At 37.7% G+C, this 17,216-nt stretch overlaps 1 protein-coding gene across 1 annotated transcript in view; it reads left to right on the top strand.

Moving 5' to 3' along the window:
- gjd1b (gap junction protein delta 1b) overlaps nucleotides 1–5,035 on the top strand; it is a 51,469-nt gene extending 46,434 nt beyond the window's left edge. The window contains exon 3 of the mRNA XM_088345399.1: nucleotides 3,729–5,035. Coding sequence (XP_088201525.1) covers nucleotides 3,729–4,581 — 853 coding nt within the window. The 3' untranslated portion in view covers nucleotides 4,582–5,035. The remainder of the gene's footprint in view (nucleotides 1–3,728) is intronic.
- Nucleotides 5,036–17,216: the final 12,181 nt, after the last annotated feature.

The following is a 17,216-nucleotide window of genomic DNA, read 5'->3' on the forward strand; positions in this document are numbered from 1 at the left end:
AATGAATCAACATGCAAACAAATATATAATGAAACCTAACATGTACATTTGGAGGTTGTCATGTATATTTATACATAGTAAATGCATGTGAGAAAAAATGGATATGCCTGCATTATCTTTTTTAGAGGGACTGTAAAATTGAATCAATCAATCGATCGATCCATCCATCCATCGTTCCGTCGGTCCATTGGTCCATCGGTCCATCGATCAATCGGTCAATCGGTCAATCGGTCAATCAATCAAGCAATTATTTTTTTGATTCTTGGCCCAGCTCCATTGCCAAATGTTTTAAATAAATACGGCCCGCGACTCAAAAAGTTTGCCCACCCCTGATCTAGTGGGTAGTGGGCTGCAGTTGACTCTAACGCATCGTCTGAAGCCCCCTGATCATGTTCAGTGTGACCGTAGCTGTGTCAGTAAAACAATAAAAAGCAAAAAATAATGGAACTTATTGTTCTTCCAGTGCGGCCCGGTACCAAACGATCCACGGTCCATTACGGTCCACCGCCCGGTGATTGGGGACCACTGCCATAAATAAATACAGGTTTGAATAACAACCACGATAACATTACTCGACTAAAGTTTATATAACACAGTTTTTTGAATATTGGACACGCCCTTTGTTTTATTCTGTTTACTTTGGCACTGTTATACATCATACGTATGCACAGCTGCACTGAAAACAAAACAGAGAAAATGAAAAACGAAAGCATAAGTGAGTCATGGGTTTGCCCATGCATGGACATTTTGTGGCATTCCTCAGCCAAGTGTTGAATTGATTTTTTTTTTCTCCCCCGGTTGTTGTCAGCATGAATAGCGCCCAGGACGTGAAGGTGTGTCTCTCTTGAGCATGAACTCTGAGTTTTCCATTTTCTCTACTTCTGTGAGTTTGCTCTTGAATGGTGACGAGGGACAAAACTCCTTGGTTTGCATTTCTGATTGCCTGACCTTCACTATTAGTTTTGTTTTTCAGTTTTTTTTTTAATACGCATGAACCATTTTTTCCAAGTCACTTTGCGTCTAAATTGTTTGGACAACGCGGTTGGAGAGTAGGTCACAAGTCAATCAAGATCTTTGTTGGCTGCAGTCCAGTGCCTTCCCCTGCAGAGCGACTGAAGTTGACATACTTTTCACACTGCTATTTTAGATATTATGAATTAATAGATATTATTCAGGGATTTTTTTTAAACAGGGGTGCGTGATCATGAGAATTTTGGTATGGATCCGATACAAGTAAATACATCATAGTATTGATCGATAGCGATCTGATACAGATCATTGAATAATTGAGTTATTATATAACTACAATAAACATAGCACAAATATTTTTGAACTGGAAATTTCGCTTTTTTTTAAATAACTACATTTCAAACATTTAAAGTATTAAAACAATTGAACTATTTCTATTACAAGTCTTTCAGAACAAAAGCCAAGAGGGTCAATCTAAAAAAATTTAGCGATGGAAAGAAATTACAAATATTGTATATCATTGTTATCTACAGAACTAACATAAGCAAGAATATTTTTTTAAAAATAAAGTCAGTAATGCAAATAAAGTGTCAAATTTTTATTGGCCCCATTGCAATAGTGTTAATGGATTTACATGTTTTGTTCAGGAACAGTAACATGCTTACAATTTGTTCCCGGCCTTTTTCATGTGCTTATGTAAATTGGTGGTGTTGTCACAGTAGTAGAACACTTACCCATACAAATGACACCTGTTGTTGTCATTTTCTGTAGTTGAAAAAAAGTCCACACCATTCTGCGCTCTGTCATTTTTAGCTTCTGGCAGGGGGGGACACTTACATTTGGCCCTCTGTTCTGGCTGGCAGGCAGGATGCAGCAGCAAGCCAGGTAGAGAGAGGTGTTAAAAGTGTGCCTGTCACTTATAAACTGAGGCTTCAACTTATGAGCGGCCAGGGACAATGGGAGAGAGAAAGAAGGGCTGCAAGATCCAGAAAGAGAAGAGGAATTTGGTGGAGAAGTAGAGTATCGATCCTAGGATAATAGTATAGATCCTATCCAATTACTTGCTTAGTATCAATGATATCAATATTTGGATATATGCGCCCACTCCTATTTTTATGCAATCATCTATTCCCTTTTAACAGACTTATGACGTTAGTTACCTCCCCTAACACATTGTGCAAACTAGTTGACTAATGGTTACCATAGCACAAATCTTGTAAGTAAATCTAAAATCACAATGAAAGAAGTATCAATTCTGCCAGTGGTGGCAGCTAAGTATACAATGATAAATGTTTGTTAAAAGTTGCTCATCTTTTTTTTTTGCCTTCGTAATAAATCTGATTGTCTTTCATAATATGGACATTCTTGGATTCTAACCTTCCAAAATGATCTGTGTGTCATTATGTGATGGTTTCATCACAAGTACATTTCATTTCCATTCAGCCACTTTACTTTATTAAAACAGAAAAGTTGTGTTTGCGGGGAAATTACCTTACTCCATTGATTTCATTAAATCAATCTCAAAAGTGTATACGCATAAAGCCAATTTAATATATGTTGTGTGTCCAATTTTTGCAGCCACATTTGTATAGGTGTGGTATGGCTTTTTTTTAGCAAATATATTGCCCTGACTCAATCTACACTGAAATGTTGTTGAGTTTTTACTTTCTACAACTAGAAAAGCAAAATAATGCCAATTTAGACTAAAATAAGGTTTAAAATGTGGAGTCATTGAAGATTTTCCTGCTGCTACTTTTTGCAAGGTTTCGAACTATAGAACTATGCAACCAATTTGTGGATCCAGCAGGGTGTTAGACCAAGCAACATTAACTAAACGAGTAGAACCCTGTACTATTTACAATTACTAATAATACTTTAAAGTAGGCACTTACATGATCAAACACACACACACACAATAAGGAATATCATTTGTTCACCATTGACCAACATTGGTCCTGAAAAACATAACAGAAACATGCCAGCTACAAATGGATCACCAAAAATAAATTGACTAACAATGGGTGCTACATAATGAAACCTCAAACTGGGTTTTTTTACAACGCTGCTTTCAGTGCCTTATTAGTGATGTTGCTGTCCTGTTGCAGATGTGCAATTGCCATGTTACAGTCGCCGTTTTGGAGGAAAGTAGAGGTCTGTATTTTAAACCGTAAAATCCATTTCTGTAAACCATCGTTTTTTGCAAACTTGCAAGTATCTTTGGTTACAATGAGGGCACCTGAAAATTATAGACTGCTATATCTTATGTCTTTAGTACATGTGTTTTTCTTTAAAAGTATAAAGGATGGAGCTTATATGCAGTAACACCTATAGACTGGAATTTGATTTAATGTTATGAAACACCACCCCCCTCTCCAAAAAAAAAAGACTGGAAAACTGTAATGCTAACTGGAATGCAATATCTCAAATATTTTCTCGTCCCTAGTCTCCCTGCGGATATATTTGTAAGCGCCAATATGCTGAACTAGTATGCCTGTGTTGGTACCTGACCAGGGACATTAAAGGGAACGTCCAGTCCCCGAGAATGAGTATGTTTTGGATGCTGACAAGCCTGGGTGTGTGATTTAAGCAGCATGAAAAGATACACTTATCTTGCGTGTTTTAACCGTTCATACAATGTATAGTGAATTGATACGCTCCTAATAGGCAAACACTGATCCAGACAGTTAATTGTCCGATAAAGAAAAAAACAGTCCTTTGTTCATAGTTTGTTCATCTTGTTTCATATTTATGTTTCCTAGGATCCTGCTGACAGTGGTGGTGATCTTTCGCATCCTGATCGTGGCTATCGTTGGGGAGACTGTATACGAAGATGAGCAGACCATGTTCATCTGCAACACACTGCAACCGGGCTGCAACCAGGCGTGCTATGACAAGGCTTTTCCCATTTCCCACATTCGTTACTGGGTCTTCCAGATAATACTAGTCTGCACGCCCAGCCTCTGCTTCATCACATACTCTGTCCACCAGTCAGCTAAACAGAGGGACAGACGCTACTCTTTTCTCTATCCCATAATGGAACGGGACTATGGCGGAAGGGACGGGGCCCGAAAGCTCCGAAACATTAATGGGATTTTGGTCCAGCATGGAGGCGACGGCGGCGGTGGCGGTAAGGAAGAACCCGACTGCCTAGAAGTCAAAGAGATCCCCAACGCCCCGCGAGGCCTCACGCATGGGAAGAGCTCGAAAGTCCGTCGACAGGAAGGAATATCGCGTTTTTATATCATCCAAGTCGTGTTCCGGAACGCGCTGGAGATCGGGTTTTTGGCGGGCCAGTACTTCCTCTACGGTTTCAGCGTCCCAGGGATCTTCGAATGCGACCGCTACCCATGTCTAAAGGAGGTGGAGTGTTACGTGTCCCGGCCCACAGAAAAAACAGTCTTTTTGGTCTTCATGTTTGCGGTGAGCGGCATTTGCGTGGTTCTAAACCTAGCCGAGCTCAACCATCTGGGCTGGCGCAAGATTAAGGCGGCCATCAGGGGCGTCCAGGCCCGCAGGAAATCCATTTGTGAGATCAGGAAGAAAGACATGGCGCATCTGTCCCAACCACCCAACCTGGGGCGGACACAGTCCAGTGAGTCTGCCTACGTCTGATGATGAAGAGGAGTGGGTCGGATGTGCGAGTGAGAGGATGAACCTGGTGATGATTTGAGTACACTGAAGTCACCGCGGGGGTCAAACCCAATGACTTGCCGACCGAGCATTACTTTGAGAGTCTATTCCAAAATCTGAGACAAAAACTCGAATAAATCTAATTCTAAGAGAGATTCTAACTGCCGCTTTGTTTTTAACCCAATTTATTTTATTCCTATTTTTTTTTTACTACCAACTACTCAACTCACTTGTCTCTCCTAACAGGGAGAGACAAATCCTCGCAGGGCTGGATGAGGAACAAGCAAACGGGGCTGTTTTGTGTTATTTAGGGATACCGGAGGGGGATGATGGCAGTCTTTTGATGGTCCCATGGTGCTTTTCTGGCCTATGTCAGCTCCATTAAAAAAAGAGGGGACCGGTCTGGAAGGATGAGTAGCAAATGCAGAAAAAGAAGGAACGGAAGACCTGTCAGAGGGGGTTTTCGATAGGGGGGACACTCTGGCAAAACATTCAAGGGGGTTGGGGGAGGCATTGCTCATTCGCTTCCCTTGCGGCTGAAAGTGAAGCCGACCGAGAAGGAGCTGCTTCTGATCACCATCACCCCACCGTCCAAGCCAAAGCCAAGAAAAGAAGAATAATGGCGTTTATGTTTTGTCTCTTGGCAATACATTATCTTTACACAAACATGGCTAGTACCATGAACATGTTTTCTCTCGCTTGCTCATATAACAGAGTTGGCAGCTATGTGAAGCCGGGGGGACGAAAGGTGGGCCGAATGACAGTAGTTAGCTCTTGCTGGCTCTCCTTCTACGTCGATTTTGGAGATGAACTAACCAACACTTAGCTCGGCGTCTAAACCTTTGTTTCACCTGAAGCACAAACCGAAATCAAGATCCCATACAGAAAGATGAGCAGGAGAAAGAGAAGGACAGCCGGGGACTTGAAATCTTTTAAAAAGATCACAATTTGCTATCATTTTCTTTTTAGAATGCAAAGGTGCCATCATTGTGAAGATCCATTTATCATTAAAAAGATGAATAGAGTATATGAGTGATATTTATCCATTTAGAGTATATCCAAATAGATTTATTTATCTTTATGGAAGAGTTATTTGTGATTTTTTTTCTCTCCAAAAAACAGATTTGTATTTTTTCGTTTTGTTTTTTGAACATTTTTTTTAAACTGATAAAGAACTGAGAGGGAAGCATGCTTACTGTTCGGTGTTTTTGAAGATGTGCACCTGATTTAAATTTTTTATTATCATTGAAACCTTTAAATAAGATTTTTTCATTTTCCAGAGAGAGCCTTGATTTGCTTGTTTGAATTCAGCTGCACAGCTTTAAGCAACTTAGGCCGTGTGAAAAAGGCATGTTTACATGATGCAATGTTGTCAAATGATCAAGATTGTCTAAGTTTGTTTTTCTTGTGTGATGATCTCCCGAGCGGATTTCAGCATGTATGCAATGTAAGAGACTAGTAAAAGAGCGCGATGATGGTATAGAAAAAAAAATAATTTAAAAGTGTTGCACCTTGATTTATGAAGATAAGTTGGAGAGTGGTAGACTGGAGGAATTTGCATTAAGAGTAACTGTATATGTGGCAACATGGTGGATTTGTGCAAAAGTCTCTGCATTTGAAATCTTGGCTCAATCTTCCAGTGTTGTGTGCTACGATCTGTGTCTCTTTGATCCATTAATAAGTTTATAGTTTAGTAGACGATGAAAATAAGGAAAAAAAGACATCAATGAATTTTGAATTTGCAATGAGAACAAGAGAGGAATGTACACAAATTCCCAAGATAAGAGAGTTCCAATCTGTTCTAAAAGTCCTCCCCTGAGACCTTTCTTTTTATTAAATCTCTTACGTTACAAACTGCAGATATACCCCAAAAGGTCAGAAGATCTAAGAACAGCTGCATCATTGGCCAATCGTGACCCTGATTTAAATGGTGCATAGCAGTTAAAACAATTAACAATCCTGGCATCCTAGGCAATCTCATTTGCAGCTGTCCAATATCAAAAACATAAACAAGCAGAATAATCTTATCAACCAGTAGTTTACGGCCACCAAAGCATAGGGGAATTGAGAACTAGAAATTAAATAAAAGGTGACACAGGATAGGCGCACAGTTAACAATTAAAATCCAATATCTGTTGTACTAAGACCGACTGTGCTTAGTATCTCTTTGACTTCAGCTTTTAGGACATCAGGTGGTGAAAAAAGATGACCCAAATACATCTTTACTGATTTTAGTCCAGAAACAAACACTTTGGCAAAGCATCTATTTCAAAAACTGTTTCAAAGTTAACACTTGATATGAGTTATGTGGGAATCAGATCTATCCCAAATACATTTTCACAGTTTAACAGTGAAATGTAAACAACAATAATGGACGATTTGGATGTACGGTTTTCTGTAGTTTAGCCTTTCAAAATCACATTTTACTATGCTAACCTATATCAAATAATTAAACCAAAGTAAGAAATAATTAAGTATGAATCAAAGTCAATTAAAATGGTGTAATCAACGCTTTGCCATTAATAATTTGTTTCTCCATAGTTGTTCAATCATTAAGTAATTTCATGTTGAAGATTTTGTTGTTTTTGGCCCAAAGCCACAGCTTGGGAATACGATATTTTTTTTCCTCGGTAAAGAGGGAAAATTTAGACTTCACGTTTACCTTGAATGCAACAACAGCACAGGAGACTTGATTGAAAATTTACAAATTATGAAAGAAAAACTATGCCATATCTTAGCTACAGTTTTTTTTTTTATTCCAATTAAATACTTTGGACACTACCATTTGTTATTATTATTGTTAGCAGGGTTGGGCTAACATGGTTAAAAAATTGGCTGATGGGCATGGCCAAGAGAGAAGAAATCATTGATTTGAGTTTCCCAATCACATAGCTAGGCATGCATTAGAAAAAAATATATCCAATTTTTCTCATTCTTATTCATCGATAAATATACATGAAAACTTCTGCATATACATACTATATTCATTGTGTATCTGTTTATTACCATAATAGACCTTTGATCAAAATGGTTTTGAAAAAGTTAAAAATAGAAATAAAATAAATTGAGTTAAAAGACTTAATATGTAAAAGTCTGCATGGAAATGTATAAATATCTTAATAAATAAAACAAATATATTAAAAAAAAAATGCAGATTTTTTAAAGAAATACATTATTTGAATATTATCCCAGTACACGTCAATGTTTTGTGAAAAATATATTTTGATGGACGGGGGACACAAACGGACATCGAGGAAAAGAATGGAAGCAAAAGGAACAATTTTTTTTTTTGTAATGGTAGTTTTAAACTTTTGGTCCGGTGCACCGGATTTAAAAAAAAGCCAGATAGGCCACAGAGAAAGCATCATTGCATCACTAACTTTTTTGAAATTACTGGATGCAGATTCGTTTTCCCTTCTCGTATACAATTTGTTTAAGAAGTATCTAATGTCTTCTTGTTTTTCACTAAATATGACTAAGTTAGCCTTCAGCCTAATGAAATGAAATGAAATGATCTGCATTTATATAGCGCTTTTCAAGTCAATGACTTCCCAAAGCGCTTTACATTGTGCTTCACATTTCCCAATAGCGGCCGTGATCTGTGCAGCCATGTAAGGCGCTAACCTGCTTATTGGGGGTATTGGGGGTTAAGTGTTTTACCCAAGGACACTTTGGCATGTAACACGGACAAGCCGGGATTCGAACTGGGATCCCTTAATCCTAAAACGATCGCTCTACCTCCTGAGCTACTGCCGCCCCGATGAGGCTGAATGTTTTTTAGAGAAACATTTTGTTAAAAAGCCAAAGAGGAATCTACCGATGCAGTTTTGTATTTGATTCTAAATTTCTACCCGATAGAAATTGGTTGGAATGCGTTAGTTTTGACGAGGTCTCCAATGCAAAGCCCCAACATTCCTCAATCATTAGGGCAAAAAAATCAAAACACAGAACCGGAACTAAAGTGAGCCAAGATTTTGTAGTAGTGGTCTAACATTACTTATGTTGCTTTTTTTTACTGCCTTGTGCTTCTTTTTACATAATGGAACATGGAATGCCAACAATGATTTGAACATGTACATTGTTTTATTTGCATTATTAGCTACACAATGGTAAAAAGTACACTCTTATCTTCTCGACTGTCACCTCTGGAACTGCAGCCTATGTGTCGAGCTTAACGTGGTGCAACTCTATATTAGAACTTTGACGCAACAACTGTTTCCCTAAAGTTAAATTAAGGATAGGAGCACATGGAGAATTTTCTAAAACTAGAGCCAAGAGCATTATGTTTATGTTATGGAAACATTACTAAATCATTTGGGTTATTTCCTCACCTTTTTTACCCGAGTGTCTTATCCAATGAAATTATTTAGAATGAATGAATGATGCTGTCATGCGCCTTGTAGAATATTTTGTGGGAGCTATTTTTTGACGAAGATTGAAAAAAATTATGTAAATTAACGATACCCTTGCGAACTTTTAAAGAGCGGAGTGCAGTGGTTATCACATTCGTCTAACTCGCGAAATGTCCTTAGTTCGAGACTGGGTAGAAACATTTGTTGGCCTGGAGAGGGATTTCCGCACCAGGCTGTACTTGCCCAAGACACAACCATTACAGGAAATGGTGCCCCTACGGCCCTAGTGGTTAAGGGATCCAACCAAATACCCACGCACCCACTAAAGTAAGCAGAACTGATTTTCCAAGATATTTTTCTTGTCAACAAAGCATCTCAGAGCATTTGTACCTTTTTAATATAAAGTACTCAGAACTATTTTTCAAAAAGAATATGGGCACATTCATTCACTGACACTAAGGGCAAAAACAAATATCATATCTTGCAAGACCCCAAAACAGACAAAAAACTACAACTGGGTCATTTATTGCAGGCTTGCACAATATAATATAGTTTATGAATCACTAAACTTTACACAAGGACATGAAAATGTAATCAGTGTAATACTGTACAGTATAACATAAATTATATATCACATCTAAAAATAATGTAGAACGTCTGTTGTATTCAGACAGTAATTAGTTTGTTTCATTGGCCTTTCTTGTGTAAAGTATGATGATTTATTTAAATGTACAGGGGGATTAATAGAAAAAATAGCTTGGATGAGAGCTACAGTGGTAAGCTAACCAAATATACATTACCTATGTAGGTTTTTGCTTCGGGCTGAGATAACAATAAAAAAATTATGTGTTGACAACATGGTTTATTTCTAAGAATAGGCTGGTTTTCGTGTGTGGGTCCGAAACCATATATCTGTAAATCTCTGTTCATTTTTTACGGAGAGGCAAATAAATGATGAATCAAAATCAAGCAAACATGTTTTCTCCATGTAAATAAACAACAGGCTTATTAGCAGAGGTAGAACAGTAAATAAAAGAATATGATGTGCATTTGATATCGTACATTCAGTGGTCAACTGGAAAGTCTAAAACAAAATTACTAAATGATTCTCAACCGTTTGAAATCAAACAGTTTTAGCAACTGACGTCTTTCATTTTTAACATTTTAACAACTGACGTTTGTTCTTTGGACTGCATGTGTTTCCTTTCAAATAGGCACAGTCTGGCATAAAACTCAACCTCTATTTTATAACAAAATACATTATAGGCGTATAAAATGTGCAATGCATGTCATCAAAACCATATTGGCATGAAAGTGACTTAAATCTTACTGACGCAAGTCAGACTTCGTTTCGTTTAATTGTCCAACTGTTCTCCTAAAATGTTCATGCTTTACCGAGGTACTGCCATGATAAGCAAGGTTTGCTTCGCAAACTTTGCAAGAAGTCTTTTCATTGTCCGTATCCAGGCTGAAAAGCTCCCAAACTTTAGGATCTCTGGTACGCATACTTGATCTTGATGGCGTCAGTTCTCTATGTTACCGCTTAATACTGAGCTACCTTCAGCAGAGATAATAAGCATGTAAGATGCCTCACTTGGAAAGACATGTCTGGCGACAATAGTCGAAAATGGAATTCATTGTTTATTTCTGTTATCGATTTTTTTGTCGACATTAACTTATCGTTGTAGCCCTATCCATGATGGTTTAAACGTACATTTCATTACTCGTTATCAACCAGCAGTAGCTTTCACTGGATCACAAGTTTTATGAGACCCTAACAATAAAGTCAACACCCATCTTCCTATTAGCGGTTGAAATCTGTGTCATAACACAACAGGGTCTTCTCATGTTAACAAGCACAAGCTGTAGTTAGTCCTGGGGCACCAAAAACAAAGGATGAAGCAGACAAAATCCCCATAAAATCTCTCTTCTCTGCTCACTCCCACTGTCATAATCTCTCTGATTCTTCCAGGTGATTATCCCCAGCTTTAGACTCTTCCTAGCATCTTGGATGCTCCTCATTTGGATTGATGTGTTCCACTGAATGTGCCGGGCAGTTACGCTGACACGACACTCCAGAATAGCTAATAATAGACGTTGAGTCTTGGCTTGCTCTTGTAGAAAAAGGCTTATCACTGACCTTGAGCCCTAAAGCCATGTCAATGTTCTGTACTATCTGCAGCTCCTTCTGCAGTTGGTGCCCTGAACTGCTCTTATCATCACAACAAAGCTGAGGTTCGACTTATTTTTAGAAGATGCACACGTTTAGCTTACACGCCGCTGCCTGACTTGCTATCATTGTGTGGATGTGCAAGGACATATGGGAAAAATGTGCGCTTAGTTTATGCAGAAGACTGTTGCACGAGCAATCCATGGTCTACCCGTATTCAAAGCGGGCAAACTTCTTCCGACATTCAACTACTCTCCACGGTCTACTTTTTCTATGAGTCAATGTGAAATGATGCACTTGTTTTCTTTTGGTTTTCGTTTGCTTCTTTTTTTTTACACGTGGGTTTTGGTTGTTGTCTGTTGCTCTTTTTGTGCAGTAACTTAAAGATCAAAAGAGATATAAAAAAAAACAGTAGAGACCCTAAAACACCAGAAGAAAATTTGTTCTATTGCCTCCCTTGCCAAAGTGATATGCAATTTTTTTACACTGCATGTGTTATGAATAGATTAAGCATGTTTCTGTTTCTTCCACTATAACTTTTCAATTTTTTTAGGAAGCTGTTCTGTCTCAATGCCAAGTGTGTATATAAATGACCAAGGTGTTCAGCAAGTACAGACACAATAACAACTCAGTGATTGTAGTTCAACAAACATCCAAAATATTTTTATTACCCCACCACATCCAACCTTTTAGTTTTATATACTATCCAAAAAATAGTACGAGGTGTCTATAAAGTCTAGGTACTCAGTGCAAATCTAATTTACAATGATCCCTCTACAGTGAGGTTCACCTTCCATGGTCTCGCTTTTTTCATCATGAATGGTTTTCTGCATTCTGATTGGCTAAACAGCCCCCAAGAGAGTAGGAGTTTAGTAAATAAAGACATATTTACTGGTATATTATACAATGGGCCTGTAAAATTTATTTGTTATTTTGTATCAATGTATGATAAAGTATTTAATCGTTTAAAAACTGTAAACCAATTATTTTGCCTATTACGGGTTCAATTTGGAACCTGCGATAAATGAAGGTTCACAGTACTAAATTTTAATAATTTGATGCGCTTTTCCAAATGTATCTGATAAATACAATTGGAAAATTTCCAATGCACCCAGACTTTGTGGACACCTTGTATACAAGATTTGATGTTTAAAAAAGTCCAGTAAAACATGCAAAACATGCAAACTAAACAAAAACATTCCAGGGTTGCAATGACAGCACAATGACCACACAATTTTAATACTTGCAATTAATTAAAATTGATTACATTTTTGCTGAAACAAAACATTTTTTAGTCCAACCGACTCAGGAAAAAGAGTAGTTGTGCTCTTTTGCAACAACAACAAAAAAGTTTTGTACGAATACAACAAATTTTACCATCTTGTACTTTGGAGTCTGGAAAAATTAATGAAGATTGATGTTTTATAATCTTCTGGTGCTACTGCAGTTAAACTTCATTAAAATAAAGACATTAAAATAGTCATTGTTTTTCCTAGTTACAAGTGCAAAATTGAGTTCTTTCCCTTGACTGTTACAAATAACCAACTCAACAAACTGTCCAGCAGTTTTATAACACACCAACTAACAATCAGATACCTCAGGAATTTAGCGTTAAAACGTAGCTCCTCTCCCTTTACGTTATTCCCAATAGCACTGCCAAAAGAACCTTAAGAGCGTTTGTCCACCAAGAAGCTCATTTTTTTCCAAGATCAAGAAATTTTTGAAGCCATACCTCACTCCTTTTTTTTAGCCCTCACATTCGAGTCCTCCCCACAAAGATGCAGAGAAAGATGTTCGATTTCAGTACTCCCTTCATTTTTAGAACCTTTTCTACCAAATTGTATATGACAAAAATAAATGATGATGAGTTGATGGATTGGTGGCTAGGGACAAATTCAGGAATTGTATTGCCAGTCATGAGGATTATCGGACCATGAGCTCCGCTAGGGGATTTACACTTTGATACAAACTTAATGAAGCCATAGTTTGAGAAAATATAATCAACTTTGGAGCGCTGAGACCAATCATTTTCATATAAACTCTTAAGCTATATATTATCATGAATATTTTAAAGGAGCAAACACAATTAAACACACTGCACTGGAGTCTCAACTGGAGATCTATTTCTGCTCTGGCTGGTCACTCATTAATTAGAGTAACAATAGAGATTACCTGATCTAATTACAGTGAGTGGGATTTGATTGAGTACACTGTGGCACACTCAGTCAGGATCATGAGCTTGATAGTGACCTAGAGTCTTTCCAATGTCGGGACCAAGCTTCACACCCCAAGTCGGACCACTATTGTCTCATAACTATGCATGCGTGCACACTACTAGTGGCTTTCTGACAGTGAAGAGTGTGAAAACTGTATATTTAGCCAATATTTGGCATCCCACTGGTCATCAATATTTAACTGAATAAATGAATTAACGAAACAAATTCTGCCCTTGAAATGTGAAGTCTGTGTGACACATGTAGCCTCCAAAACATAAAAGGGTTCAAGAAAACTGTGACTATGACTCAAACATTCAAAACACATTCTTTGAGGTGTTGGTAAAAAAATCCCTTGAACTGTAGATTCTAAGGTGTGCTGTACCTAAAGAACCTTAAAGGTTTACTGTACATTTCTGACTGATGTTCTGTGTGTAAAGACTGAATTAAACCTTGAATGTTACAATATGGTTGGTGCTGTTCCTTTAAAAAAACAACAACATGATGTATGTCAGTGTTTAAAAAAAAATGGATGTATGTGTAATGCAAACTTTTTAAATCGCGAGGCGCATTGGGTTAAAATATTTGGCAGAGTGACCAAATTAGGAGCGGAAAACAATCATTGAAATCCGATACCTTGGCAATACATGGGGGAAAAATACCTGTACACATTTTTTCAATAAATATACTTGCAGACACAAACATGTTATATTTCATTTTATTTATGTTAGGAGAATGACCATTTTGTCTAATGGGTTTTGAAACGCTCAAGATTAAAGCAAATAAATATATTTTGGCCCTTTTTTAAACGATAAATTTGATAAAATGCATTGAAAAACTAAAAAATCTTGGTTTTCTAGCTTTTGGCTCGATGTAACTTTACAATCAGCTGTAATTGTCTAGAATGGACAGTGCATTACTAATTTATTTTTTCTTAAACTATGATAAATGTAAGAGAGCAGACTTTTTCTATCTCCGCATGTTGGCTTAACATCCAGGTTGGGCCATGCTATGGTTAAAACAAGCTCAGCATTTCCATTGAGGTTTTTATGTCAATAAAAATGATAAAAACAAATGAAAGAGAATATTTATTCATATACATATATATATAAATATATATATATATATATATATATATATATATATATATATATATATATATATATATATATATATATATATATATATATATATATATATATATATATATATATATATATATATATACAGTATACCACGGGGGGACAAAAACAAAATATAAGTCAGTGAAAATTCCCCAAATCCCAGCTTCACACCAGTCCTATGTCCAGACAAATCCTGCAGGTGGACTCCACCCTCCCTCCCAACACTAAATAATTCACCACTGGTAACATTGTAGAGACAGTATAATAAATGGAATTGATAAATTAAGATAAAGTTAGTAAGTGAATAACCAAATTCAAACTTATCGATGATAATAATAAGGTGCGTATTGACCACTAAATTATTACCTTGATTAAAATATTGATTTGATGATTTAAAGAATGAAAAATATATAACTGTACATCCCACACAATTATGACTGTATATGCAGTGACACACATCAATATTACAACAAAGTGTTATAGTAATACAAACATTTTGCCTCAGGGTTAAGTTGCAACTTTAAAAAAAATAACCTGTCAATAATCAACGACTTACATAACCATACAATTTTTTTCAAATTCAAAACGGTACACTTTGAGAGGTAGGGAGGGCCGTGGACAGAAGCTCCAAGACCACCTTGAAGTCTGTGCATGCCTCTGCATGTGTTCATACGTGTGTTAATATGTGGATACAAATGTCTCTCAAATTGACGTTTTTAAAAATGTTTATGTCCGTTCAATAAAAAGTAAACCTAACAGCCCAAAACTCTTCAACTAATGCTAAAACTTTTAAGCAAAATCGATCATTTTACGCTATGACACTAAAATGTAGCCCACTGTATGTGTTGGTCATGTTTACTTCACAATGTTTACATGACTGTACCGTTTGTACGGTATTACATTGACCTTGCTCTAGTGCATTTGTGTGAGTGGCGGGTCCTACGCCGACACATCCTACCCCGCAGGGTCACATGGTGGATGTGCTGGACAGGGATTGAAGGCTCGTTGCCACGGCGATAAGCCAGCCGGTAATATCTCTAAGCACAGGCGGGATTAATCTGCTGACAGATGGCTTACCTCTCAGCGTCACTTCCTGAAAACACACAAAACGTGCTCACACATACACAGAAACAGAAGCCATTTTTGAGATCACGTTTTATATCTATGGGTTTAAAGTCACCTTAAGACTCTATTCAGGCAAATGTCTGTCACCGGCTAGTGTGGTTTGTTACATTAGGATCCTGTCATTATCACAGAACACTTATACATATCAATGATAGGCATAAGGCTATCATCTCATCAGCATCTCATCCATTACCGCCATCTCAAGAACCTTAGTCATGACTGAATACCGTGAAGGGGGTCAATAAGCCAATCAGACATTGCTGTAGTTAAGTTTCTCTTCACAGTGTCTAACTTTATTCAGAGTGGAATTTCAAAATCAGAATGCCCCTATGGCTTAGAAATAGGTAAGGTAATCTTTGAGTATTAGAGTTTAAGGGTTTGTGTAGAAAGGTTGGAAGAAACATTTTTTTGTATTGGTTACCTGTAATTACAGTTGGGGCCTTTCCAACCTATTTGGGGGGATAGACAAGTGCATGTCTCTGAAAGTAAGAGACAGTAGTTTGGGTTTTACTATGGCTGTCAACAAGAATGTCTTAATCAGCTTAATTGAACTGGAAAGGCTGACTCTTTACACAAGTTATCTCCTTGAACATATTTGACCGCAATGGCTTTCCATACTCGCCAACCCAATACTTAAGTTTAGCTTACCTAGGTAAATTGCAACGATTCAAATTTCATGAGGACAATACCCGGGTCTGCTTAATGACAAAATCTGTATCTGAAAAGAAGCACAATAAGCATTCAGTATCACCTTCAAGAAAAGCAAAGATGCTACCAAAACTGCCAGAACACAGCCAGCCACACAAGGATTGTCTAAGAGTAAAGACCCGTAATTTCAAAGTCAAGGCCTGTGGGCCGCATCAGGCCTGGGATAAGGCCTTCAACGGCCCCCTGAGATCCATCCATCCATTATCTGCACCACTTATCCTCAGAAGGGTCGCGGGGGTACTGGAGCCCATCCCAGCTATCTTTGGGCAGTGGGCAGAGGACACCCTGAACTGGTTGCCAACCAATCGCAAGGCACACAGGGACAGACAACTCGCTTGCTCATTCATACCTAGGGACAATTTGGACCGGCCAATTGACCTGACATGCATGTTTTTGGAATGTGGGAGGAAACAGGAGTGACCGGAGGAAACCCACGCATGCATGGGAGAACATGCAAACTCCACACAGGGGGTTTGATCTCATGACCTCAGAACTTTTCCGCACGCGCGCTAAACACTGCGCTGCTGTGCTGCCGCCCCCCTGAGATGTGATCTTGATTAATTATTTTGTCATACACCAGGAACTGTTTTTTTTAAACTGTAGATTACTTCTTGAAGAAAGTCTTGTTTTTGGTGAGTAAAATATTTTTGTTGAGGGAAGATAAAGATGTGATTCTAGCACGCAACCATTACAATTAAATGCAAAACTAAAACCAGGCACAGTGCCATACCTCTCTGGACTGATGATACCAAAGATATATTTGAATATAAAATCCATCAATACCTGGTTCTTGTGGACGGGTGATTCCATATCTGTAGAAATATTTAGTGTTAGCAACTTTCTCAAAGAGGAAAGAGTAAACGAAGCGGCTTATTGTCTTCCTCCCGAGTTGGAGGAGTTATTTACCGGTAAAAGTGACGAATAT

This window comes from Urocampus carinirostris, chromosome 10, assembly GCF_059441175.1.
Source record: "Urocampus carinirostris isolate Australia breed hairy pipefish chromosome 10, RoL_Ucar_1.0, whole genome shotgun sequence".
Classification (NCBI taxonomy): domain Eukaryota; kingdom Metazoa; phylum Chordata; class Actinopteri; order Syngnathiformes; family Syngnathidae; genus Urocampus; species Urocampus carinirostris.